The sequence below is a fragment of the Drosophila kikkawai genome, chromosome 2R (genome assembly GCF_030179895.1).
Source record: "Drosophila kikkawai strain 14028-0561.14 chromosome 2R, DkikHiC1v2, whole genome shotgun sequence".
NCBI classification, from domain to species: domain Eukaryota; kingdom Metazoa; phylum Arthropoda; class Insecta; order Diptera; family Drosophilidae; genus Drosophila; species Drosophila kikkawai.
Window position 1 is genome coordinate 12,271,260 of NC_091729.1, and position 21,979 is coordinate 12,293,238.

Here is a 21,979-nt window from a genome sequence, read left to right on the forward strand (position 1 = left end):
ATATTTTTCTAAATCAAGGAATCATTTTCGACCCCATAAACCATATATATTCTTGATCAGCATCAACAGGGAAATCTTTCTAGACATGTCCGGAAGAAATCGATTTTTGGCCATTTTTCCAAAATTTTATAAGGGGTTAGTTACATCATTAAAATTTTTGATTTTGATAAAAAATTGAATTTTCAAAATTTTTAAATGAAGTATGCAGATTTATTAACTGTAGAAAATCTTGCACAGAACTGTTTTCCGATTTACAATTAATGCTCTTTTGGACGAGTTTTGATATTTTTAATTTAAAAAAATCAAGACTTTTTTAATATAAAAAATCAGATTTTATAATACAAAATAATATTTTTCTAAGTCAAGGAATCATTTCCGACCCCATAAACCATATATATTCTTGATCAGCATCAACAGGGGAATCTTTCTAGGCATGTCCGGAAGAAATCGATTTTTTGGCCATTTTTGCGAAATTTGATAAGGGGTTACATCATTAAAATTTTCAAAAATGGCCAAAAATTTTGATTTCTTAAAATTTTAAATTTGGTATGCAGTTTTTTAAATTAATAAAAACTAACACAAAACTGCTTCCCGAATCGAAATTAATGCATTTTTGGCTTAGTTATGATATATTTCAATTGTTACCTGAAAGGGTATACAAACTTTGGCTGGCCAAAGTTAGCTTTCTTTCTTGTTTTTACTGATTTTAAAGTAAAATAACACTACACTATGATAACGTAACGAAGGTTATGAAAAGTTGAATTTACAGCACCACAAAAGTACCCAAAACCCGTATTTGGAGTACTTTAAGGAAGGAATATCTCAAATACCTACTGGGAAAGTATATTCCGGCTTTTGGTTCTGCGATTTTTTCAAATTTTGTCGACTTGTGATATCATTTAAGAGTTTAAAATTTAAGCAGCACAAAATATCTCTTTTCAGCTAGTAAATCCAAATGGGAGGTTATAAAAATATTTTCAAATTTATAAAACTATTGCAAAAGTAACTATTGTACAAGAAAGTTTCCTTCATCCATTATATTTCTTATATGTGAACCCAAACTCACCTAAAGTATTTAATGGTCTTAACTTATCAATTAACCAACCGGACATTTGATATCATGGCCTTTATCTGGAACTCAGATAAAGCTTATTGCCTTGGTAGAAAAAAGAAAAATAAAAAACTGGAACCCCCCAAAGTAATACATCATTTTTGTTTTACTTGTACCGACATTTAAACAAATTCGCTTTAAATTTATTAACGCACTCAACATGGGACTCTGACTCTACAATACACTGTCATTTGCAACTTTAGTTATTTTCATTTAACTATGCATGTATTTATCTATAAATATAGATGCCTGTATATGTGTAAACTAGTATCAAAAATTAGTAGAAACGACACTTAAACTAACAAAGAAAATTATCGAAAAAATATATATATATTCAAGTACCGTATGTATGTATAAAATAAAAGCCAACAACAACTTAGCACGCGAGTAGAAGACGTTGACGATTTCGTCATGAAAATGCGTTATGGGATCATGGGATAGGATAGATCGTGTGCGGGCTATATACACCTCCCACGATCGGACGTTAGAATGTGTTTAAGTATGCGTGTATGTAAATAGTATATGTGCGTTGATAAGGACAACAATAAATTATAATCGACAATAATGTGAGGTTTTTTGTGCCATTTGATGGCGTTTCATTTTCTTTTTTTCTTCCTTTTTGTGTTTTTAGTTTTTAGTGTGCACTTGTTTATAATATTGTTCAATTTGCTTTTAGTTTCGATGTTGCTTTCTCATGGTTTCATTTATAAAATATCAGGTTCTGCTATGACCAATGATCGCTATAGCGCTGTAGTGTCTATACAATCCAGTGTATATATATATATATATAGAGGGCTGTGTGTGTGTGTGAGGGGCGTATATATAGGATGTGCATCAGAATATACAACTAACTTCCCGGCTTCCCCTTCCCGCCTCAATCAATGTTTAGCTTCCGAAAGGTGCCCTGGGTGGACGCGCTGGTGGCCACAGGAGCTGCTGCCTCGCTCGCCTCCCGCAGCTTCTCGTCAACGCCGTATTGCTCGTCCTCCTTGAAGTAATCACCAAAGCTGTTTAACTGGTTCTCGTACCGCGACATGGCATCAGGCAGTGTGCCATTATTGCCGCCCATTTCGGCAGGAAGATACTCCTGGCCGATGGCCTTTTTCAGGGAGTCCAGATTCGGGTGAATGTGCAACTAAAGAAGGCAATAGAGAGTTAGTTGCTCGAGTGAATAGCTGAGCATCTCCTACTTACCAGTTCCTTCTGTTTCATCACATTCCGCACCAAACCCAAGACAAACTGCGTTTCCCTAGAGGCGTTCACGATGTGGGTGGCCACTAAATTCGTGGGTAAGCCATGCTCCAAAAAGGCATTCATCCTCCTGAACATGCCGGCATCGAACTGCAGCAGCAGGGAGTAGGGAATTTTGGTAAAATCAAGAATCTCCACCACACCGGCAATATTCCAGTTGTCGTCCGTGTTGATCTCGATTTCGGCGCGGAAGGCATGGAAGCGGAAAATGTCGCTGACGCTGTACTTGGAAGTCTCGATGTGGCCCATGCGTGTGAAATGGATGCGGGGGCCGCCAGGGCCAATGGGGTTTGGTAATGTGGCGAAGATTCTATAAAAAGGATTCTAAAATTAGTATCCAGAGAACAGTTAACAAGGACATATAACTCACCCTGAACGGGTCAGTTCGAGCAGCTTATCGTCCACCAGGCGACTCTTTAGTAGCTCACGCTCCTTGGTCTTGTATGTGTAGTAGAAGAGCAGCCGCTTCTTGGCCTCCTCCAAGTCCCAGCGGCAGAAGCGCAGGAAGGCCACCAGGAACTGGTCGTCGGTTCGTGCCGTAAGGTAGTCTACCTCATTGATCCAGGTGCGCAGAGCCTCGATCTTCACCACCACCTCGGAATCCACCTCGTTTAGCTGCGTTCGAGCCACCTCGGCCAGCTCCGGCACCAGCGGTCGTATATTGGCCATGGTCACAGGGGATCTGCAAAACGATCGAAATTTTGAAGAGAGACGATGCCAAAGGTTGCCAGCGGGTGTCGCTCGAGGCAAGAGAGATGTCTGTGTGTGTGCCCTAGCCAGGTGCGACTACACGACTAAACGAAATGTCGTTGCCTGCCTGGACTGAGACTGTCCATAGGGGTATATTGATTCCGATTCGGAGTGAGAGCCCTCTCGATAACGACGAAGCGCACATTGGTACGAAAGAACCCAGCAAAAGGCTTCCTCCCACATCTGGCAAACTCACAGTGAGCAAACATTTTGCAGCTTTATCAGTGGGCGATAGTGACAAACACAAATAGAAATGTTTTACAGATATGATAGCTACATATGTGGCTAGGTCTAGTTGACCTTAAAACTGTACAAATTGCTAGGGATTAGGAGTTAATCTTAAGGTACTAAAAATTGATACCAATTAAATATTATTAAAGGTATAAAACATCATTATGTTACAGAAAATGGTCTAAAAAAAGGTACATTTCTGGTTTCCGCTGACTTCTACTTGCGCCATGAATCCTGACTTGGGAATTTTAGTACAAAAGAAAGCAAAGGTTCTTCAGATCTTTCGGCTTTGTTCAGTTCTCTCTCTCTATCTCTCTCTTTTCAAATTGATGTTAATATCACCAAGAACATACTAATTAATATAAGAGTAACAGAGAATTTTTCCTGATCTTAAATTATACACAAAATATCCTTATTTAATAGAGTCTCAGAGGAAAATGTTAAATAGTGCCATGACAAAAATAAAACCACTTGAAAAGAAAAAAGAAATGAACACTAAATACCCTTAATTGGGTAACTCCAACCAACTGTGCTTTCCCGATCCGACGATAAGATATAGACTGTTTGAACTATGGCGTGGTTCGAACCCCAAAACGCTCCCCAAAATAAGTAGCAGCAGCTGCACACTCATATATTCGCCACCGATGCAGGCGCTTCGCAATCTTATCTCCCGGCGAGAGACTTCACCCACCCCCACTTTGGATCAGATGGGGCATCCGGCCAAGAGAGACACAGAGAGAGCGGCGGGAGCGGCCACTATCAGTCCAAACGAACGGCCATAAAGTGCCAGCAGATTAGCATTTGACGGTTACGTTTCGGCTTGGGATTGGGGCAGGCGAGTGATTAGGTAAAGCGGTTAGTAGCCATCCAGCTGCCACGAAGCCAACGACTTCCCAGCCATGATGCCCGATTTGCGTCCGTTGAGCCCCGAGCTTCGTAGCATTGCCGCAGAGGAGCTGAACGAGGTGGAGGAGCGAGTGCCCGCTGATCTGGCAGCTCTGCGGGATTGGCTGGCCAAGCAGCCTTATCTGAAGGCCCGGCAGGATGACCAGTTTCTGGTTGGATTTTTGCGAGGCTGCAAATTCAGCCTGGAGAAGACCAAGTCCAAGTTGGATCACTTTTACACCATCAAAACACTAATGCCGGAACTCTTTGGCAGTCGAGGAGTAGATGAAAAAAACTTGACCCTGCTGCGAACGGGGTAAGTTAAGGTGGCTGCTAAAATGTTCAAAGATTCATCAACAAACTCTCTGCCAGAACCTATGTACGTCTGCCCAAGCCCTGGGGACCCGGCGGCCCACGACTTCAGCTCACAAACTATGAGAAATTCGATCCCAAGCAGTTCAAGCTGCTGGACCTCTTCCGCTACCAGACTATGATGTCGGAACAGGCCATTCGCGAGGATGACAACAGCAACATCAGCGGGTATGTCGAGATCATCGACATGGCCAAACTGAGCCTGAGCTTCCTGGCTCAACTCGACTTTACGCTCATCAAAAGGATGGGCGTTTTCGCGGAGAAGGCTCAGCCCACCCGCTTAAAGGGAGTCCACCTGATCAACTGCCCCAAGGAAGGGGTGGCGCTACTGAATCTGGCCAAGAGCCTCATGCCCAGCAAGCTCCAGCAACGGGTGAGTGTCGAATAGTAGCTATGAATAGCCCGTCGGATAGTTGGAGACGCTTTTGCTAATTTATTTTCGCCCCCTTATCGGCCACTTCACGGTGATTATCAGGCAGTCTGGTTGGGAGATGATAACAGCTCTGAAGAGCTCTATTGTCGCTCTCTCACCCTTGAACTATATTAATTAATATTTCATAAATCAAAGCAATTAACTTTTGAGAAGTGCAACGGGTGAAAAAAAAGTGACTAAGGTCAGTTGCCTGAGCACATGGGCTCTTATCGTTGAAGCGTTCCACAGAGAAATACATAAAGGCAAAGCGTCAGGAAAGAAAGATATATCAGGCAGTCACTATCAACACGTTGGCTTTATCTTTTTTCACGTTTGGATGGATGGATGACTAACGCTTTTGTTTTCTTTACAGTTTCACGTGTACAAAAATCTGGAGCAATTGAGCCAGGTGATACCAATTGAATATCTGCCAGAGGAGTACGGAGGCAGTAACGGACGCATTGCTGACATCCAGGCGGAGGCTGAAAAGCAATTGTTATCCTACAAGGAATATTTTGCAGAGGACTCACAATACGGAGTGGATGAGCGGCTACGACCGGGGAAACGAGTGGACGCGGACTCCATTTTCGGAGTGGAAGGCTCGTTCCGCAAGCTTGACATTGACTAGTGGAACAAGGATTTAAATTAAATTTTTTAAATGTATTGAAATGAGGAGAATAGTCTCAATTAAAAGCCAGATATAGTGCCTGAAAACACTTACTTAAAATCATGAGAATTACCGGTAGAAGGGTGGCAGCGTTAACTATTTTGTACGTCTGTCCGTTTCTACGCAAACAAATCCCTTAGTTTTAAAGCTATCTGAATGAAACTTTGCAAATAGTCTTCCGACTAATCTATAAGCACTTAAAGCATTACCTTTATCTTAAATATTCACTGGGTGCAGCTAGAATTGAGCCCTGAATCCAGCAGAATAGTTTTTATAACAATGCGCTTTAAGCTCGCTAAAACTAGATTAAGCCAATAAATACCGAGACAAATTAACTTACAACCGTTCAGTTTAAATTTAAAATATAGTCTCGACTATTGCATATCTAAATATTTATGTTGAGCACATTTTAAAATCTGTAGACTGCAAAATGGATTCGATCCGTATATGCATCTCAACGAGGGAGAGGAAGAGCTCCAAGCAGCACCAAATTAGCATTTCACGGTCACGTTTCCGCTTGGAAACGTGGCTTGTTCTAAAGTAAAGCGGTTAATATCCATCCAACTCCCACTAAGCCATAATGCCCAATTTGCGTCCTATAAACAACGAGCTCCGTCGCATTGCCGCAGCAGAGCTGAACGAGGTGGAGGAGCGAGTGGCCGCCGATTTGGAGGCTCTGCGGGATTGGCTGGCCAAGCAGCCTTATCTGAAGGCACGGCAGGATGCCCAGTTTCTGATAGGGTTTCTGCGAGGCTGCAAATTCAGCCTGGAGAAGGCCAAGTCCAAGTTGGATCACTTTTATACCATCAAGACGCTGATGCCGGAGCTCTTTGGCAACCGAGTGGTGGATGACAAAAACTTGGCCATATTGCAAACGGGGTAAGTTGAGGTGAGCTTCAAAGATTTAATATGTTCCAAAAATATCGCTTCAAGCACCTATCTACGACTGCCCAAGCCTTGGGGACCCGGAGGCCCTCGTATTCAGATTACAAACTATGATAGGTTTGATCCCAAGCAGTTCAAGTTAGTGGACTTCTTCCGCTACTGGACTATGACTTTGGAACAGGCCATCAGCGAGGACGACAACAGCAATATAAGCGGGTATATTGAGATCAATGACATGGCCAAAGTGAGCTTCAGCTTCCTGGCTCAAGTCGACTTGAAACTTCTCAAAAGGGTGGGTGTTTTCCTTGACAAGGCACAACCCTCCCGCTTAAAGGGCGTCTACCTGATTAACTGTCCCAAGGAAGGAATGGCTTTAATGAGTCTGGCTAAGAGCCTCATGCCCAGCAAGCTCCAGCAAAGGGTAAGTGTCGAATAGTGAGAAAGATTACCACATTATCAGGAAGATAGTTGGCATCATCTGCCAACATACTGAGAAATCAAAACCATGAACTTTAGAAAAGTGTAATGCGTTGGAAAAATATTGACTAAGATCGGTTTTCCATGTAAATAATAAAAAGATTACAGGAAAACACGTCCAGGAATGAACGATATATCAGCGTCACTATCTACCTGACAGGTTTATCTACCTCTCCTACTGCATGGAAGATGACTAATCCTTTTTCCTTTCCTTCCACAGTTTTACTTTTTCAAGAACCTGGAGGAATTTAGTAAGGTGATACCACTGGAATATCTGCCAAAGGAGTACGGAGGCAGCAATGGTTGTATTTCGGATATCCTGGCGGAGGCTGAAAAACAATTTCTAAGCTACAAGGAATATTTTGCCGAAGACTCACAGTACGGAGTGAATGAGCAACTGCGGCCGGGACAACGTGTGGACGCAGACTCCATTTTCGGGATTGAGGGCTCGTTCCGCAAGCTGGACATTGATTAGGAGGTTCAAATTCAGTTTTATAATTAAAGAAAACAGTCTCAATTAAATGCCCGAAATGCATGTCTAAAACACGCTTACTTGAACTCATGAGAATCGCAGAGAGAGACGCAACAGATGGTTAAATCGCAATTCCATTAGCTTTTAGCGGTTACTATCTGTGACACCTGTTAATGGCTTTGTCAATCAGCAAAGTCGACTTATGTGGGATCAGTTTTCGGTCATGTCAATTTGCTCCAGGCAAAGGCAGTTCCTCTGCGGAAGCCAACGGAGCAGGAAGCCAGCAACATGGCCACATTCTCGTCCAGCGATGAAGTTAGTAACAGTATTAGTCCCCTCCTTCAGTTTGACTTTAGCAAGTGGGACTTTCCCGAGGAACGCATCTGGCTGCATAAGCCTAATGGCGAAATCACCTGGAAAATCATCACTTTCCTGCCCCTAATTGCCTTTGGTCTGTATGGAAACTTCACCATGGTGTATCTGATAGCCGCCAATCGATCCTTGAGATCGCCCACTAACCTAATTATTGCCAACATGGCTGTGGCCGACCTGCTAACGCTGGCCATCTGCCCGGCTATGTTTATGGTGAACGACTTCTATCAGAACTACCAGCTGGGCTGCGTTGGCTGCAAGCTAGAGGGATTCCTGGTGGTGGTTTTCCTTATCACAGCCGTACTCAATCTCTCGGTGGTCAGCTACGACCGTCTCACGGCCATAGTGCTGCCCATGGAGACCCGCCTGACTGTTAGAGGAGCCCAGATTGTAGTGGTCTGCACCTGGATTCTGGGTATTCTCCTGGCATCACCCTTGGCTTTGTACAGAGGCTATAGAGTGCGAGTTTGGAAGAACTTTACGGAGCGGTATTGCAAGGAGAACACCAGCATTCTGCCAAAGTACTGGTATGTGCTTATAACCATTCTGGTGTGGCTGCCACTTGGCATAATGCTGATCTGCTACATAGCCATATTTTACAAGGTAAGTGGGAGAAAGTAAAGCGATAAACGATTTAACTATAATATATATACTTAAATCCAGCTCGATAGGTATGAAAAGCGCGTCCTGAGCCGCGAGAACCCGCTCCAAGTGAGCTACAAACGCAGCGTGGCCAAAACCTTATTCATTGTCGTCGTGGTTTTTGCTGTGCTCCGTCTACCCTTTACCATTCTGGTAGTTCTCCGGGAGAAGTACTACGCCGAGGATATCTCAGTGAGCAGTGGAATGCAACTTTTCTGGTACATCTCTCAGTATCTGATGTTCCTCAATGCCGCCGTCAATCCGCTCATCTATGGCTTCAACAATGAGAACTTTAGGCGAGCCTACTACCAAATATCCTGGGTTCGACGCTGCAGAGAGGCGGCCAAAATGAAGAAGAGTTCTGATACATCACAGCATTGTTGCTACTGTGCCTTTATGAAGAAGGGTAAATCTGTGAAGAAGCCGCAAGGAACAACTCAGTCGCCAGAGAATGTCGACAAGGGTGAGAGTCTGGAGTTCACCACTGAGGGGCCAACGACTGCCTGTTCAACGGAGAGGATTCGTGAGGATCAGGGGGATATGCAGGTGCCGGAAGTCGATGCAGATGGTTTTATTTAGACTTTGGGTGTTTTTAGACTCATAGTGATCTCTCTCAGGCAATTAGCTTTCTATAACCTATAGCATACAAAATACCACTAATTTTTGGCCTTTTAAAAGCTGCCTTTTAAATCAGGTTCAAGCTCCCAAACAGCTGATTTTAAATCTGCTCTAAAGCTTTAGGAACCGTTTGAAAATTTCTAACTTATAGTAAAAACTAATCTTTCAACACGTGGCAGAGTTTATGTTATCTTTCTCGTTTGGTATCGTTTACCCCTTAATAAATATATGTATAATGTGTTGCTTATTGTTTATATTAATCTTCGCGGGAGCATTTGCTCAAGGAAATAGCTTCGAAGTGCATTTCGAAGAGACCTATCCCACTCATCACCTCAGCTCGGATCAGGACTCGATGCTACACAAACGGGCAGCGGATGTGCCTCAGTTCTTTGATCAAGGTTTTTTTAAAATCAAATAACAAAGTTTATTTACATTCAAATTTTTAGAGAGCCAGTCGCATTCCCCTCAAGCTAAACCAAACAATTCAGACTTCATGTAGCCCACGCCATGCTCCTCAAGGAATCGTATAAACTGTCCCATGTTCATCACTCCCTCCTCGGCGTTAAAGAGCTGTTCACTGAAATCCTGGAATACCCGCTTGCGCTGTCGCGACTCCGTACGCACCATGCTGATCTTTTGCCAGCGTAAAGCCTTAATGCTGCGCCAGAACTCCTGGACATTCTCCGGTTCACCCTCGACGCATATGATGCCGGGTTTGCCGGGTCGACTGAAGCCAGTCAGCTCCAACTGACGGGCCTGGCGTACCAACTCCTGCCGCTTGGCTGTAGACTTTATGTGGTGCGAATAGATCCACAGGCGCTCGAGATGGACAGCCGCTGGTGTTAAGGGCTCTTGGGCTTCTGGCGGCTCCACAAACTCTTCGGCTGGGCGTTTTATTAAATCCTCGATCTGATCCTGCAGCCAACTTAGCAGCTGGAAAATATACGGCTCTGCATCCTCTACCCGCTCTTCGCTCTGATATTGTTCTATATCGGTCTTTAGGCGCTGTTCTCGGGATTTTCCCAGCAAAGGACTGTGAACACTGACCCTAGCCTGCTCCAAAAGCGGATATAGATGGGGTAGTTCCACTCGGACTTCCACGCTTTGCTTGGCGGGCAAACTTAGTTTCACTAGGTACTCCAGATGCGACCTTAGATCAGCGGGGGGCCTGTCCTTATCCTCTTGAAGGAACTCATTGAAATCGGCCACGACCCCGGCATCGAGCATCTGCAGCTCCCCGGGAGCACAGTAAATGGAGCTCAGCAAGTCCAGCTCCTCCAGCTGCTGGCCAATGCAGCGGCGATAGGTTAGCAGCTCCTCCTGGGCCATGGCTGACGGAGAGTTAGAGAGAATTGTTTGGTTTAGTCAGCGGGCGGCGCTTTGTTTACGATCCTATCCCAGAGATATGGCGGGGCTAAAGAACAAACAAGCGGAGGATGACATGTACACTGAGGGATCTAAGGGATTCAGGATCTGGAACCACTAAAAACGCTTTAAATATGATGTTTCTTCCCATTTTCTTCCCTTTTTAACCCAATTCACAGCCAGCTTTAGCTTCGATGGCTTAACCCGAGTGGCCTCTGTGCCCGTGCCCTTTCCCTTGGACATTTGCATCTTACAATTGCCCACGGTCAAGTATGCCACATCCCTGCACAAGAATGTGGCTGGAGTGCGTCACTTTGCCGTCTATGAATGGCGTCCTGCCGACCAGGCTTACCAACTGCTGGTCCAACTACCCGCACCGAAGGCGATAGCCCTCGACTGCCTAGCCTTTGCTGGGCGCGGCTACGTGGCCCTGAGCTACAATCTAACCGAGCCCGTAAATCAAGCCCGCGAGGGTTCCCCCATCTACGAGCTCTCCCCGGAGACGGGAATTCGGACAGTTCAGTACTTTTCTGGAACCCAGCTGCGAGGCATGTATCTGCGGATCAGCAGCCAGGAGCTGACTCTTCTGCAGGCTTTTGACTCGGCAGCACAGTGTCCCTACTTCAAGTGGATGGGTCGAAGTTTCCAGCGTCTGGGATCAATTCCCTGCAGCAATGCCCGCCGGTTAGAGGCCTTTGGCGTAGACTATACCGACTATGTGGCTGTGGCCAACTATGCGGATGCCGAGGGACGAACCACCACCCATTCGGAAATCTTTAGGTACGACGCCAAGACACAGAAGTTTCAGCTTTTCCAGCGACTGCGCAGCAATGGAGCCGTCGATGTGAAGTATTTCAGTTTGCCAGTGAACGAGGTTAGCAGGCGACATTTCCTGATTCTGGGCAACACTATTGGTGGAGCCAACGGCGAGGCGGACACCGTAATATATGTGTTTGAAAAGGGCCAGTTTGTGCCCTATCAGCGGCTGAGTTTCTTTGCTCTGGAACGGGTTCTGCCAGTTCAGGTAAAGGAATATTATTATTAAAAATGATGACTTTTCCTTAATTACTCTTCTTTCTTAGCATTCTGTGTCTGAGAAGTTTCTGCTCCTGGTGGCCTGCAACAAGCAGGACGTCAAGATCTTCAACCTCAATGATTGGAGGTTCGAAGAGTCCAAGGTTCAGTTTACAGAAGGTGCCATGAGCCGCGGCGTTGCCAGAATGAGAAGTTATGAGGAGGGGCCACAGAGCTTTTTAGGTGAGCAGTGTCTTTGGGTTATCTTGGGTTTCCCATTAAAGATTTGAGTTTATTTTAGTTATTTCTAATGAAAACATGGCCGCCAATGAGACGAACATCTTCCAGCCTCTGTTCAAACAGGACGAGCATGCCAATATACTTCGACAGCAAATTATTGACTGGGCTCGGGAGCAGAGAAAGCGGTTGGAGCGGGTGAATATAGAGGAGCTACTACAGAGGTTACAGGTAAGCGGAGTCAGCTTAAGATTCATAAAGTAAGAGATCCATTTTTTCTCGTGCAGGTAAAGCAAAAGAAACGTCAAGAGAAACTTCAGACGGCGCACATTAAAAAAGTGAAAGCCAAATCGGTAAGAGAACTAAAACAAAATTTTAAAAAGCAACCCAATCCCAAAATATTACACCTGCAGTTTGAGGATCACGACATGCACCTGACTCCTAAGTACTGGAAAGCCTTGCAGTTGGCCAACCAAGCTCTGGATATTATAGAACACAAAGCTGACACAGCCATCACTAGACATCCCGCTAAGAGAGCCGTCAAAGAAACCAAGGAGCAACACAATTTCGAAGAGGTCATCGTAGACACTCTGGTGGTGCACGGATCCGTTCAAGCAGATCGTATCAATGGAGTTGATACCAAGAACCCTGTTTACGAGTCCGTCACAGCCAACAAAGTATACGTGAGTGAAAAGTACACAGAACCAGCTAGAAAACAAAAGAAGCCGCTTCTCGAAGAGCTGACTGTAAAAGACCTTAAACTGGAGGGCAGGCTGAATGGCCTTAGGTGGAAAGATCTCTTGGAGCAGACGCTAAAACGCAGCGACACGGATGTGCAGTTCATCAAGGCCATAGCGGAGATCACAAATCTGAAGACCGATGCTGCACAGATAAACGGCAATGAGGTCAGTGATCGACCGCTGGGTCACCTCATCCCAGTGGATGGCGGCAACTTTATAGTTCAGCAGGATGTGCAGTTCGCCCAGCCCGTCCAGGTGAACCGATTGCTCATCAATCAGCGTCTCAATCACATACATGTAGATCGCCAGCGCTTTGATGTGTTACTTAGGCAGGCGAATTACACCCAGGTTATTCAGGGATCAAAGAGATTCGAGAATATACGGGTTCTGGAGCCAATTACCATTGCGGTGGGTAGCTTAAAGGCATTCCAAAATCAGCCATATATAGTCTCGTTCCATCCATTCTAGGGTCCCATGAGCGGAGCTGAACTAAGAGCCATGTCACCGGCAAAGGTAACTCATCAGCCGCTGCAACTTCAAGGGGATTTCGTAATAGATGGCGATGTTACCATTGGAAGATTGCTGCAAATGAGGGATTTGGTGGATGAACCCACTCAAAGATCAGCAGCGGAAGTCTTAGCTCGCAGTTTGCGGCTGGATAAGCCCCTGGAGAATGTTAATCTCAACTTTTTGGAGCCCCTTAGGGCCAACAATACAGAGCTAAGCTTCCTCAACACCCGAGACTTGCAGAATCTGGTTAAGCTAAATGTGGATGAAGTGCAGGTGGTGGAGGGTATGAAGGTGTTTCCCCAAAACCTTCAGATCAGCGAGGGCTTTGGCGAAGTCAAGTGGCTGAATGGCATCGATGTGGAGAAGCTGCCGGAAACCTTGCTAACCAAGAGTGGCAACCAAACTATTTTTACACCAATAGAGTTGCAGGGAGTGGAAGTGGAGCAAGTGAATACATCCCAGATAGCATTAAATGGCTTGGGGCTAGAGGAATACCTTCAAGTTAGTGGGGATCAGCAATCGAAAGCCTCCCTGTTTGTAGGCTACTTGGATGCTGGGGAATTGAGTCTGGAGGATCTCCACCTAAATGGGCTGCTCTTTGGCCAACCTCTGTCCTCGATCCTGGCACATGGTAGCCAAAACCTGGACAGCTGGCATCTGCCGCCCCATTTTAATGGCACCATTTATGCCCAGAATCTTTGGCTCAGCGGAACCATTAACCAGGTGAGTGTGACCCACTTGGAGCAGCAGTTGCAGCAGCTGGCAGGCAACATAAAGTACGTGGGTGACTTTAACTTTGGCCACCCGGTGAATATAAGTTCTCTAAGCTTTGGCAATGCCCTAAATGGCATCCCAGCGACTCAATTTGGCAGCTCTTGGCTGGAGTCCGAGGGAGATCAGAACTTTACGGCTCCCCAGGAGCTGGCATCACTGGAGAGCAAAAAAGGTGTTTGGCTGAAGGGGCAACTCAACAATTATACCCTGGATGATCTGGTCAACCGTAGCTACAGGCTCAATGCCTCGGAGCACCTAAAGGCAGTGCGATTTGGTAAGCTTTTCCTTGGAAATTTCTTGGCTAAGTAACTTTTGATATGTATCCCACAGAAAATCCCATTCTCTTGCAATCGGAGCTCCAAGTGGGTCTCTTAAATGGGCTGCGCGTGCCGGAGGATGTGCTTTACCAGAATACTAATGGAGGTTACCTCTCCACTCCCGTTGGCATTGAGGGCAATCTAGAGGCTTCGGACTTGTGCAATATATCCACGTTAAATGGCTATCCTTTGGACAAGCTAAACAACTATTTAAATGACCAACATCTGGACACTTTTCTGGCTGAGAATGTAAACTTTTCCACGGCCCCCACTTACAAACTGCTGAATGGTCACAAGCTGGACAATCTCTTGGACCAAGTGTGGCTGGACAATGAGGATGTAGAGCTCAGTGGAGTCCAACTGGAGACGGGCAACTTTGAAGGCCTGCTGGAGTTCCAGGTAAAGAATGCATACCCTATGATCTTCCAAAGTAAATAATACTGCGTTTCACAGGGACCCATCAACGGGCGTCAGGTGGAGCACATCAGGCGACACTACCTCAGCCGGACGCGCGGCCAGCAAGTGAAAACTCCCCTCAGCTTCCAGCATGACGTCACGTTCGCACAGCCTCCGACGGCGAACGTTGTGGAACTACGTGGCAATGCCGCCAGCGACAGTGCCGTACTTGTGGAGGGCACCAGCACCAGCACCGGGTATGTTCATTTGGTCGAGGGCAAAGGGCAAAGAGTAAACGAAGGGGTAAATGGGGTATCACGTTTCACTTTTGCAATTGTTTACGCGCTAACAGTTTGAGAGGCACTGCACGCGCACAGTCAGCTGTGCGTTGTGTTCGCAGGTGAAATTTCTGTACACGTTTGCTACTTAACACGCGATTGGGTAAGCAAGGTAGGAGAGGCACTATCAAAGCACTCGATGCGGCTGACAGGTGGCACAATTACCTGGTATTTTGGTCGCTGATTGGGTTTGGTTAAATGCACTTTTTACGGTCGGGCAGTTACGGGAGATTGGTTGGATTGTTGTCGAGTGTGACCGCAACGCCAGCGTCGGAATATACCATGGGGGATTTACGAGAATTGGATAGTATTTTTATATTTTGGTAGTTTTTGGTATTTATATTTTTAAAATTTTGAAATTGTTTTTGAAAAAAGGAAAGGATAAACAAATATTGTTTTTGAATGATAAAAATATATCTTGATTTTATATTTTCTTTAGCAACTTTTCTTTGAACTTTGATGATTTTGTGGCAAACTCTTTAAAAACCGCCGGACCCCATACTATTAGCGGAAAATGGACCCTGCCGGAAGCCTTAGTTTCCGGAAATTTAAACAAAGTCATTGTTAATCAACTTAATTTAGCTGCAGATGTTCTTAGGATTAGCAAAGATAATGCTTCTTATCCAACGATCCTTGAGGCCCCTAAAACCGTTGATAGCGCCAGTTTAAATCGCCTCTATGTCACGCCAGATAGTCAGGTGGCAGAGGTCCCCATGGCCAAGTGGATCAACGAGGCGGCCTATATCTATGGAAATCACAGCATAGCGGGAGTAACTCATCTGGAAAACGTCAATCTTTACAATGATCTTCGTGTCAAAGGACCCGTAAATGGTGTTCTTTGGCATCCGGATAAACTCCTACTGCGCGACAAAGACCAAGAGATGCAGGGATCCCTGTTGGTGGCCAACAGTCTACCGGAGCAGCAACGAATCTTTACAAACAATGTAGAGAATCTCCAAGTGGACTTTGTCAATGGACTGCCAGTGAACGAATTGTTGGTCAACAAGGCTCAAAACCGACCGAATCTCCACGTAGAGAGTCAACTGGTCTTCACCCAGCCGCTAACCGTGGGCCATTACGAGCTGGGGAACGGGATAGGTCCGTCGGATAAATATTTCAAAAGGAAACGGGAGGTGGACTCGAATTCTGTAGATTTCCAGCAGCTGCAGGAAAACGTGGATGCTGTGAAGAATAGATTGGCTAGTAAGTAAAGTTAATATTTAATTATTATATCGAATGAAAACCGTTTAACTTACGCCACAGAGCCCCCGAAAGTCCTGGAGAACTTTGCCCTAGTGCAGCAGCTACCCCATAACGTGGATCATCTTCAGGTATATCCCTCCGGAAGCCATGATATACTGGCCATCAGCGAGAGGGATTCCAACAAAGTTATCTCCTATGCCTGGCATCCGGATAAACACCGATTCGTGACCGTTTCAAGTAAGTTATGTAGCTTTATTTGCATATGAACATATATTTTAAAATGAAGTGACACATGGGAATTTTAATTAAAAATTAGGATTAAACCTACAACTATATTTAAAATATACTGCGTTGTGGCGGCATCCGCAGAGTCAGCTTTAGATCCATTCGAAACCCAATATGACCGATCATATTGAGCAGAACAGATTTCAAATACGTTGTGTGGCGCCACAACACAGATGTTTTAAACACAAATACACAGTAACGCAGCGATTTCGGGAAACTGTATAAGCAGGACTACATAACTACCATTAAAGTTCGTCTAATGTGTAATGTGTAAGCTGAGTAATCATCAAGGGTTGCCTAGATTTGAATTAATCTTAAGCTTTTGCTAAGCTAATGCTCCATCTCGTCGGTGTGCGCATCGAGGATGGCCCGCAAGATGCTCAGCTCCAGCTTGGCGGAGGCCCGCGACGACAGTCGGTTCATCACATTGGCCACGTACAGACCAAGGGATTCGTGGCGCGACGAGTTGCACAGATTCTTGAAGAAGGTCGGCGGCAGCATATTGTCAAAATTGCCAAAGTTGATAATCTCAGGTGTGTTGGAGGTGGCGGCATTTAGCTTCGAATCGAAGATGATGTCGTTCTTAAAGTCCAGATCGTCAATGTGCGGCGAAAAGCCATTGGTGGAAGCCACCGAAGTGGAGGCAACAGTGGCGGCCGTCGACGATGTGGGTCCACCGACACCACCGCCATTTATTTGCTGAGACGACGGAATGGTGATGATATTAATGCCTGGCGGCGGAGTCTGGTTGCTCTCGCGTTCCTTCTTCACTTGCATCAGCTGGGCGGTGGTTGTGTGCACCACGCTGGCATTCGGCACAGCCTCTGAAACGCTGACACTTGGCGGAAGGGGAGCTGGAGCTGGCGGAGCAACCTGTTTGGGACTGGTCGTCTTTGGCTGCTTCTTTTGTGTGGGCAAAGGGTATTCCTCGGAGAGCTTGCGCTTAAGGGAATCGGGCAACTGAATGGTAGTACGTGAGGCCGACCTGAGGCCACTGCTATGTGGCGGTTGCCCTGGTATGGATTTCTGTCCAGCCACAGCCGAGCTAGGAGTCTTCTTTACGGTGATGCCCTTCTTTTGGAGTACAGCAGCGGCGGCGGAAACCGAGCTGTTTGTCGTGGCTCGCGGAGTGTTGTTGGCCAGCGTGTTGAGCAGCTTCTTCTCCTCGAAAGCCGGACGCGGTGTGTCCACAATAGGCTTGGTGGGCAAGCGCTCCTCTTTCTCGGGCGAGCTGGTGCCGTGCGACTTTGTGGGGCTCTCGCCGTCGGAAGAGGCCGAGCCCGTGGAGTTGGCCGGCTGTCCGAACGGTATGTTGTCTGGATGTTCCTCTTCCTCCTCCTGCTCCTGAACCTCCAGCATTTCGTACTCTTCCACCTCGTCCATGGCTCCTTGCTCGCTGAAAAATAGAGAAAGTTATAACCATCTGCCAGCTAAGCAAATCGCCAAGCACTTACTCCTCCTCCTTGATTGACACCTTGGGCTCCTGGTGGATCTGGTCCATCAGGCCAAAGAGCTTCCACGCCGAGTTGCCCTTTAGCTTCTCCTGCTCATACTTCTTCTGCAGCACGATAAAGATGGAGCGCGACTCGTGCACGGAGAGCTTGTTGAGGCGTCCGATCCTGGCCCAAGCCTCCTCCTGCTCCTGCTTGGTCGAGCCGCCATTGTTGGGATGCAGGGCCTTCTCTTTGGCGATATGCGCAAGAATCTTATCCAACTGAATTGCCATCTTCGTCAGCGACTTGCGGCCCGCTGGTTGCTCGTTCCTATTAATCTTGAAGGCTGTTTTATTTACACGACGAACAACGAGAAATATTGTTTGTTGCAGCCGCCTTTTTTCGCTTGGTTTTCGTCCTCCGTTTTGCACCTTTCGCTTTGCTGATACAGACGCCGATTTGGCGGAAAATGTGACCGTGCGACGCGAAAATACCACAAATGCCGTGCCTGAGTACAGTAGAGACAAGGTTGTAAAGGTCACTTAAAACACTAAAATTATTCATAATCAATTATATGATATTTAAACTAATAGGTGTAGGTGTGTCTTGGCAATTATATATGTTTTTTAAGAATACAGTAAACAAACATGTAAAATTAAATCGTTGTGTAACTCTCTGAAAAAGCAATTATTTTTTTTTTTAGTGTAACCCTATTTTTGATATTTAATTGTTCACACCGTTATCCAACACTGATGTAGAGTAAATAAATATAAAATTAAATTAGTTTTATTGCTTGCCTTTTTCCGCTTAATTACAAAGGTACTATAGTCACTATTTCCTGCGGCGGTATGCATTTAACCTTTTCCAAACGCGTTTGGTTATCCGGCTTTGCCGGACTGCTGACCACAAAGGGGAACTCCTTCAGTCCGTAGCAGGCAGCGGCATAATTTCCCAGGCGATCCACGGCTATCACGGCGCCCATGAATTCCTTGTAATGCTTTAAGATCCGCCGGATGCCTACTTCGGCGGCTGCCGCCGGACTCTTTCCTTGCCTCATGGCCTCCACAGCGAGGAGGGAGGGCAGGAACCGCATCATTATATCGCCATCTCCAGTGGCCACTGCGGCACCCACCTCATTATCAGCGTAGGCACCGGCTCCCGGTATTGGCGAGTCGCCAACGCGTCCGGGAATCTTGTGACGCGCCCCATTGGTGGACGTGGCCGCATGAATATTGCTCTCCACATCAATGGCGATCATACCGATGGTGTCGTGGTTCTTGCGCCCAATCTCGTACTCGGTCCGGGCTCGATCCTCCTTCCAGCGGGTCAGGGGCGACGGCTGGGGACTGTACGGCCCACAGGAAACCCTGGGATCGGGGTGCACGCTTCGCCAGAAGTTGGGCTGACAGTTCTCCGCTGTCCACTGCAGCCATATGTCCTTGGATTCGGGCGTGGTCAAGGACTCTGACTTGAATCCCATGGCATTGGCAAAGTTTGAGGCTGCGTCGCCCACCAACATGGTGTGCTGCGTATGCTCCAGTACACTTCTGGCCACCTTTACGGCGTCCTTGATGCGCCGCAAGCCGGCCACCGCTCCCACATCCATTGTGCTGCCATCCATAACCATGGCATCCAATGTGGTCTCGCCCATCTCGTCGGGGGAACCGCCATAGCCAACGGTCCGGTCGCACTGTAACTTCTCGCACTTGGAGCAGCCTTCAACCACGGCGTTGCGCGTCTGCCGAAGACCTCCCTTGCTCTGCTTCAGGATTCGCCAGGCAAACGCATTGGCGGGTGTAAAGTTCCAGGTGTTGATCACCATGGGCAGCAGTTCAACAACAGGATGCGGGGCAGCAACGGGAAGCGGATTAGCAACGGGATGCTGGTCAGCAACGGGCTGAACGGAAGTGGGCTTGCTGGTCGTACTGGTCATGCTGGTAGTTCTGTCGATTTCTTTGTTAGTGGAAAAATCCAGTTGAAAACTCTTTCTAAGCTCACGTGAGAATGGTGGCTAGCGTTGGCTTGGCCGACTTTGTCCACTGCGCTCGGCCGGGAGAGGCGGTGAACGCCAGGCAGAATACCCAAATGCATCCTGCTGCGTACAGTTTCATTGTAAATACGTGGATATGTACTCCGCAGTGCTTTGTCTTTTGCAAACTGAAAAATGAGAGGCCGATTACTGCCTTTAAATGCTTTTGGCAGGCTAACCTCAGTTGTTTTCTTATCTGTTTTGTTCTGTTGTTTTGATATATACTCTTGAACAGTCTCTACTGACTTTGTCACTAAACTTGTATTTTTTTTTCTATTAAAAGTTTGCAGAGACCAGTGTATTACTGTATTCTGTATTTTTCTGTATAAATTTACAATAATTTATACAAACTTAAAGCAATAAATACTCAGCCTCACCTAGAGAATTTCACTTTCATTATTTTAGGAGAGTATCCCATAGCTGCATATTTTTAATACAAATAAATTGTTTTTACAGGCTTGTCAACACTGCCACAGCTTCGTAAGCAAGACTCGGAGCGAATTCCACAGGACGACTCATTCTCTGCGATAAAGAGACTACAGCTTAGCCTGTTCACATTCCAATGTGTGGGGCTTCAAGAAGCGGAGAACATGGTAATCGAATGCCTGGACAAGCACAACAATAGCCGAAAAGCCATTATAATTGCCAGACGAAATGCCAAACAGTTGCTAGCAGTGGCCAATGATTCAGATGATACGTCCATTCTGCTGAGAACCTCAAAGGCTGTGGAGCTATGGAAATGGAGCAACGGCAATTACTCTTTGGTGAGGAGCCTTCTGGACGGGCAGCAGGTGGAGCACATGACGCTGATGCAACGTGGACCCGGTATGGAGAGCGGTTTCTTGGCGATAGTGGCTTCAGCAGAGATTCGGATTTACAGGTAAGGATCATTGAGCGCACCTAAATAGTTATTAAACTGATCTGAATCATTCCACAGGTTCCACAGCGACGACTTTCAGCTAGATCAAGTCTTGGAGCTTCAAGACACCCATCAGGCGCGAAAAGTGCGCTTTATGCACTTGCCAGAGTCCGAGGATCTGCTGCTGTGCGTTTCCAATCAACCACATCAACCGCTCACCATTTACCAGCATCGCGGAGCCGCAGGATTCCAGAAAATCCTCGGCGATAGTGTCCTGCTTGAGGCTCAATCTTTGGACGTGCTCCAGCTGCCCGTCAATAAGCTGCAACTGCTGTCTGTGGCCACGGCCGAATCAGTATACTTGGTACAACCGCAGTTTACCACACTTTAGGTCACTTATAGTTCACATTGATTCGTTAACACTTGTTTTGTTGTTTTTTTCTAAATAAAAATTTACTTTTTATTAACCGTGTTTATGGGCCTTCAATTACGCTGCTTAGTCGTCGCTGGACTCGACGTTCTCCGTCTGCAAGTTCTTGAACGTAGACACCGGTACGTAGGTGACGTATGTGTACAGCTTGTTGGGAGAGTCCTCATCGTCGTTGCGACGGCGCGCCAGACGCACACGGACGCGGAATGGGGTGGACCTGAAAGAAAAGTATAGGGATTAGGAACAATGCCACCAAGAGCCTAACGTATGTATGTTTGTACGCACCTGATACCCTTGGACCAGATGTGCTTGTTCAGACGGGTGTCGATCCTCACATCGGTGGTGCCCATCTCCCGCTCAGCGAACTTGCGGATCTCCTTGATGGCGCGGGGAGCGCGCTTCTTGAAGCCGATGTTGTGGACACGCTTGGCCAAGTGGATGGTGCACTCGCGGGTCACAACTTCGTTGATCGCCGATTTGTTGATTTTCTCGCCCTTGGTCTTAGTCATTGTGCTGGTTAGGCCGCAACGGTGCTATTCACTGTCCTGCAAGGTTGAAAGTGTCCAATTAATAAAACATTCACAACGTAAACAACAATCTAATCGAGGGAACTTTCGACCGCCGAAAATCACACAGAAAGTCGATCTTTGGGTAAAATGTACATGTAAATTTGCAGTATTTTCGATGGGTAACATAGTGCCAGCCGGCGAATTGCATATTGTTCGTGCGAAAATCGGATGTTTTTCGATTAAATTCAGAAAACCGAAATTACGAACCTCTCCGGATATGAAAAGCTACGAAAAAGAAAGAAGAAGAGGTCGTAGGTGTGACCAGATCAGATTATAAAAATCGGTATTGAGAGAGAGAACGAATGGTCACGCTGGCGGCAAAACATCGATTTATT

At 46.3% G+C, this 21,979-nt stretch overlaps 9 protein-coding genes across 10 annotated transcripts; 4 read left to right on the forward strand and 5 right to left on the reverse strand.

Moving 5' to 3' along the window:
- Positions 1-1,678: 1,678 nt before the first annotated feature.
- Positions 1,679-15,132, reverse strand: LOC108078093 (alpha-tocopherol transfer protein-like). 2 transcript variants are annotated; one of them, XM_017171685.2, is made up of 4 exons: positions 15,002-15,132; positions 2,733-3,044; positions 2,306-2,672; positions 1,679-2,246 (listed from the first exon to the last, which is right to left on the reverse strand). In XM_017171685.2, the coding sequence occupies exons 2-4, from the start codon at positions 3,029-3,031 to the stop codon at positions 1,986-1,988; spliced, it is 927 nt and encodes a 308-aa protein (XP_017027174.1). In that variant the 5' UTR covers positions 3,032-3,044; positions 15,002-15,132; the 3' UTR covers positions 1,679-1,985. The 2 variants fall into 2 exon arrangements, with proteins under 2 accessions (XP_017027174.1, XP_017027175.1); XM_017171686.3 differs by lacking the exon at positions 15,002-15,132 and adding an exon at positions 5,889-6,035.
- On the forward strand, positions 3,041-5,721 carry LOC108078092 (alpha-tocopherol transfer protein). The gene is made up of 4 exons (XM_017171684.3): positions 3,041-3,309; positions 3,767-4,544; positions 4,601-4,973; positions 5,386-5,721. Exons 2-4 carry the CDS (start codon positions 4,243-4,245, stop codon positions 5,638-5,640), a joined length of 930 nt encoding a protein of 309 aa, XP_017027173.1. The 5' UTR covers positions 3,041-3,309; positions 3,767-4,242; the 3' UTR covers positions 5,641-5,721.
- Positions 6,231-7,585, forward strand: LOC108078094 (alpha-tocopherol transfer protein-like). Its single transcript, XM_017171688.3, has 3 exons — positions 6,231-6,558; positions 6,613-6,985; positions 7,262-7,585. The coding sequence occupies exons 1-3, from the start codon at positions 6,260-6,262 to the stop codon at positions 7,514-7,516; spliced, it is 927 nt and encodes a 308-aa protein (XP_017027177.1). The 5' UTR covers positions 6,231-6,259; the 3' UTR covers positions 7,517-7,585.
- LOC108077927 (galanin receptor type 1) lies at positions 7,728-9,106 on the forward strand. The gene is made up of 2 exons (XM_070284796.1): positions 7,728-8,488; positions 8,549-9,106. Exons 1-2 carry the CDS (start codon positions 7,802-7,804, stop codon positions 9,104-9,106), a joined length of 1,245 nt encoding a protein of 414 aa, XP_070140897.1. The 5' UTR covers positions 7,728-7,801.
- clos (closca) lies at positions 9,207-21,117 on the forward strand. The gene is made up of 13 exons (XM_017171674.3): positions 9,207-9,543; positions 10,690-11,534; positions 11,593-11,767; positions 11,826-11,992; positions 12,049-12,114; positions 12,175-12,909; positions 12,970-14,059; positions 14,116-14,501; positions 14,556-14,755; positions 15,276-16,039; positions 16,100-16,276; positions 20,243-20,666; positions 20,724-21,117. Exons 1-13 carry the CDS (start codon positions 9,330-9,332, stop codon positions 21,034-21,036), a joined length of 5,556 nt encoding a protein of 1,851 aa, XP_017027163.1. The 5' UTR covers positions 9,207-9,329; the 3' UTR covers positions 21,037-21,117.
- LOC108078095 (RWD domain-containing protein 2B) lies at positions 9,572-15,105 on the reverse strand. Its single transcript, XM_017171689.2, has 2 exons — positions 15,002-15,105; positions 9,572-10,476 (listed from the first exon to the last, which is right to left on the reverse strand). Exon 2 carries the CDS (start codon positions 10,472-10,474, stop codon positions 9,611-9,613), a length of 864 nt encoding a protein of 287 aa, XP_017027178.1. The 5' UTR covers positions 10,475-10,476; positions 15,002-15,105; the 3' UTR covers positions 9,572-9,610.
- On the reverse strand, positions 16,271-18,248 carry Map60 (Microtubule-associated protein 60). The gene is made up of 2 exons (XM_017171681.3): positions 17,779-18,248; positions 16,271-17,720 (listed from the first exon to the last, which is right to left on the reverse strand). The coding sequence occupies exons 1-2, from the start codon at positions 18,048-18,050 to the stop codon at positions 16,655-16,657; spliced, it is 1,338 nt and encodes a 445-aa protein (XP_017027170.1). The 5' UTR covers positions 18,051-18,248; the 3' UTR covers positions 16,271-16,654.
- LOC108078090 (putative N(4)-(beta-N-acetylglucosaminyl)-L-asparaginase GG24090) lies at positions 18,528-19,975 on the reverse strand. The gene is made up of 2 exons (XM_017171682.3): positions 19,756-19,975; positions 18,528-19,700 (listed from the first exon to the last, which is right to left on the reverse strand). Exons 1-2 carry the CDS (start codon positions 19,866-19,868, stop codon positions 18,569-18,571), a joined length of 1,245 nt encoding a protein of 414 aa, XP_017027171.1. The 5' UTR covers positions 19,869-19,975; the 3' UTR covers positions 18,528-18,568.
- Positions 21,069-21,973, reverse strand: RpL31 (ribosomal protein L31). The gene is made up of 3 exons (XM_017171691.3): positions 21,852-21,973; positions 21,361-21,620; positions 21,069-21,292 (listed from the first exon to the last, which is right to left on the reverse strand). The coding sequence occupies exons 2-3, from the start codon at positions 21,582-21,584 to the stop codon at positions 21,142-21,144; spliced, it is 375 nt and encodes a 124-aa protein (XP_017027180.1). The 5' UTR covers positions 21,585-21,620; positions 21,852-21,973; the 3' UTR covers positions 21,069-21,141.
- Between the last annotated feature and the right edge of the window lie 6 nt (positions 21,974-21,979).

Excerpts from the sequence above, each read along its gene's own strand:
- Map60 (XM_017171681.3), bottom strand. The coding sequence starts at position 18,050 with ATGGCAATTCAGTTGGATAAGATTCTTGCGCATATCGCCAAAGAGAAG. Across the intron at positions 17,721-17,778 it reads GTGTCAATCAAGGAGGAGGA|CGAGCAAGGAGCCATGGACG; the intron begins GTAAGTGCTTGG and ends TCTATTTTTCAG.
- RpL31 (XM_017171691.3), bottom strand. The coding sequence starts at position 21,584 with ATGACTAAGACCAAGGGCGAGAAAATCAACAAATCGGCGATCAACGAA. Across the intron at positions 21,293-21,360 it reads ATCTGGTCCAAGGGTATCAG|GTCCACCCCATTCCGCGTCC; the intron begins GTGCGTACAAAC and ends CTTTTCTTTCAG.
- LOC108078090 (XM_017171682.3), bottom strand. The coding sequence starts at position 19,868 with ATGAAACTGTACGCAGCAGGATGCATTTGGGTATTCTGCCTGGCGTTC. Across the intron at positions 19,701-19,755 it reads ACGCTAGCCACCATTCTCAC|AACTACCAGCATGACCAGTA; the intron begins GTGAGCTTAGAA and ends AGAAATCGACAG.
- clos (XM_017171674.3), top strand. The coding sequence starts at position 9,330 with ATGTTATCTTTCTCGTTTGGTATCGTTTACCCCTTAATAAATATATGT. Across the intron at positions 12,910-12,969 it reads TGGAGCCAATTACCATTGCG|GGTCCCATGAGCGGAGCTGA; the intron begins GTGGGTAGCTTA and ends CATCCATTCTAG. Across the intron at positions 20,667-20,723 it reads GCAGAGATTCGGATTTACAG|GTTCCACAGCGACGACTTTC; the intron begins GTAAGGATCATT and ends ATCATTCCACAG.
- LOC108078095 (XM_017171689.2), bottom strand. The coding sequence starts at position 10,474 with ATGGCCCAGGAGGAGCTGCTAACCTATCGCCGCTGCATTGGCCAGCAG.
- LOC108077927 (XM_070284796.1), top strand. The coding sequence starts at position 7,802 with ATGGCCACATTCTCGTCCAGCGATGAAGTTAGTAACAGTATTAGTCCC. Across the intron at positions 8,489-8,548 it reads ACATAGCCATATTTTACAAG|CTCGATAGGTATGAAAAGCG; the intron begins GTAAGTGGGAGA and ends ACTTAAATCCAG.
- LOC108078093 (XM_017171685.2), bottom strand. The coding sequence starts at position 3,031 with ATGGCCAATATACGACCGCTGGTGCCGGAGCTGGCCGAGGTGGCTCGA. Across the intron at positions 2,673-2,732 it reads CTCGAACTGACCCGTTCAGG|AATCTTCGCCACATTACCAA; the intron begins GTGAGTTATATG and ends TCCTTTTTATAG. Across the intron at positions 2,247-2,305 it reads TGATGAAACAGAAGGAACTG|TTGCACATTCACCCGAATCT; the intron begins GTAAGTAGGAGA and ends TGCCTTCTTTAG.
- LOC108078092 (XM_017171684.3), top strand. The coding sequence starts at position 4,243 with ATGATGCCCGATTTGCGTCCGTTGAGCCCCGAGCTTCGTAGCATTGCC. Across the intron at positions 4,545-4,600 it reads TTGACCCTGCTGCGAACGGG|AACCTATGTACGTCTGCCCA; the intron begins GTAAGTTAAGGT and ends ACTCTCTGCCAG. Across the intron at positions 4,974-5,385 it reads CCAGCAAGCTCCAGCAACGG|TTTCACGTGTACAAAAATCT; the intron begins GTGAGTGTCGAA and ends TTTTCTTTACAG.
- LOC108078094 (XM_017171688.3), top strand. The coding sequence starts at position 6,260 with ATGCCCAATTTGCGTCCTATAAACAACGAGCTCCGTCGCATTGCCGCA. Across the intron at positions 6,559-6,612 it reads TTGGCCATATTGCAAACGGG|CACCTATCTACGACTGCCCA; the intron begins GTAAGTTGAGGT and ends TATCGCTTCAAG. Across the intron at positions 6,986-7,261 it reads CCAGCAAGCTCCAGCAAAGG|TTTTACTTTTTCAAGAACCT; the intron begins GTAAGTGTCGAA and ends TTCCTTCCACAG.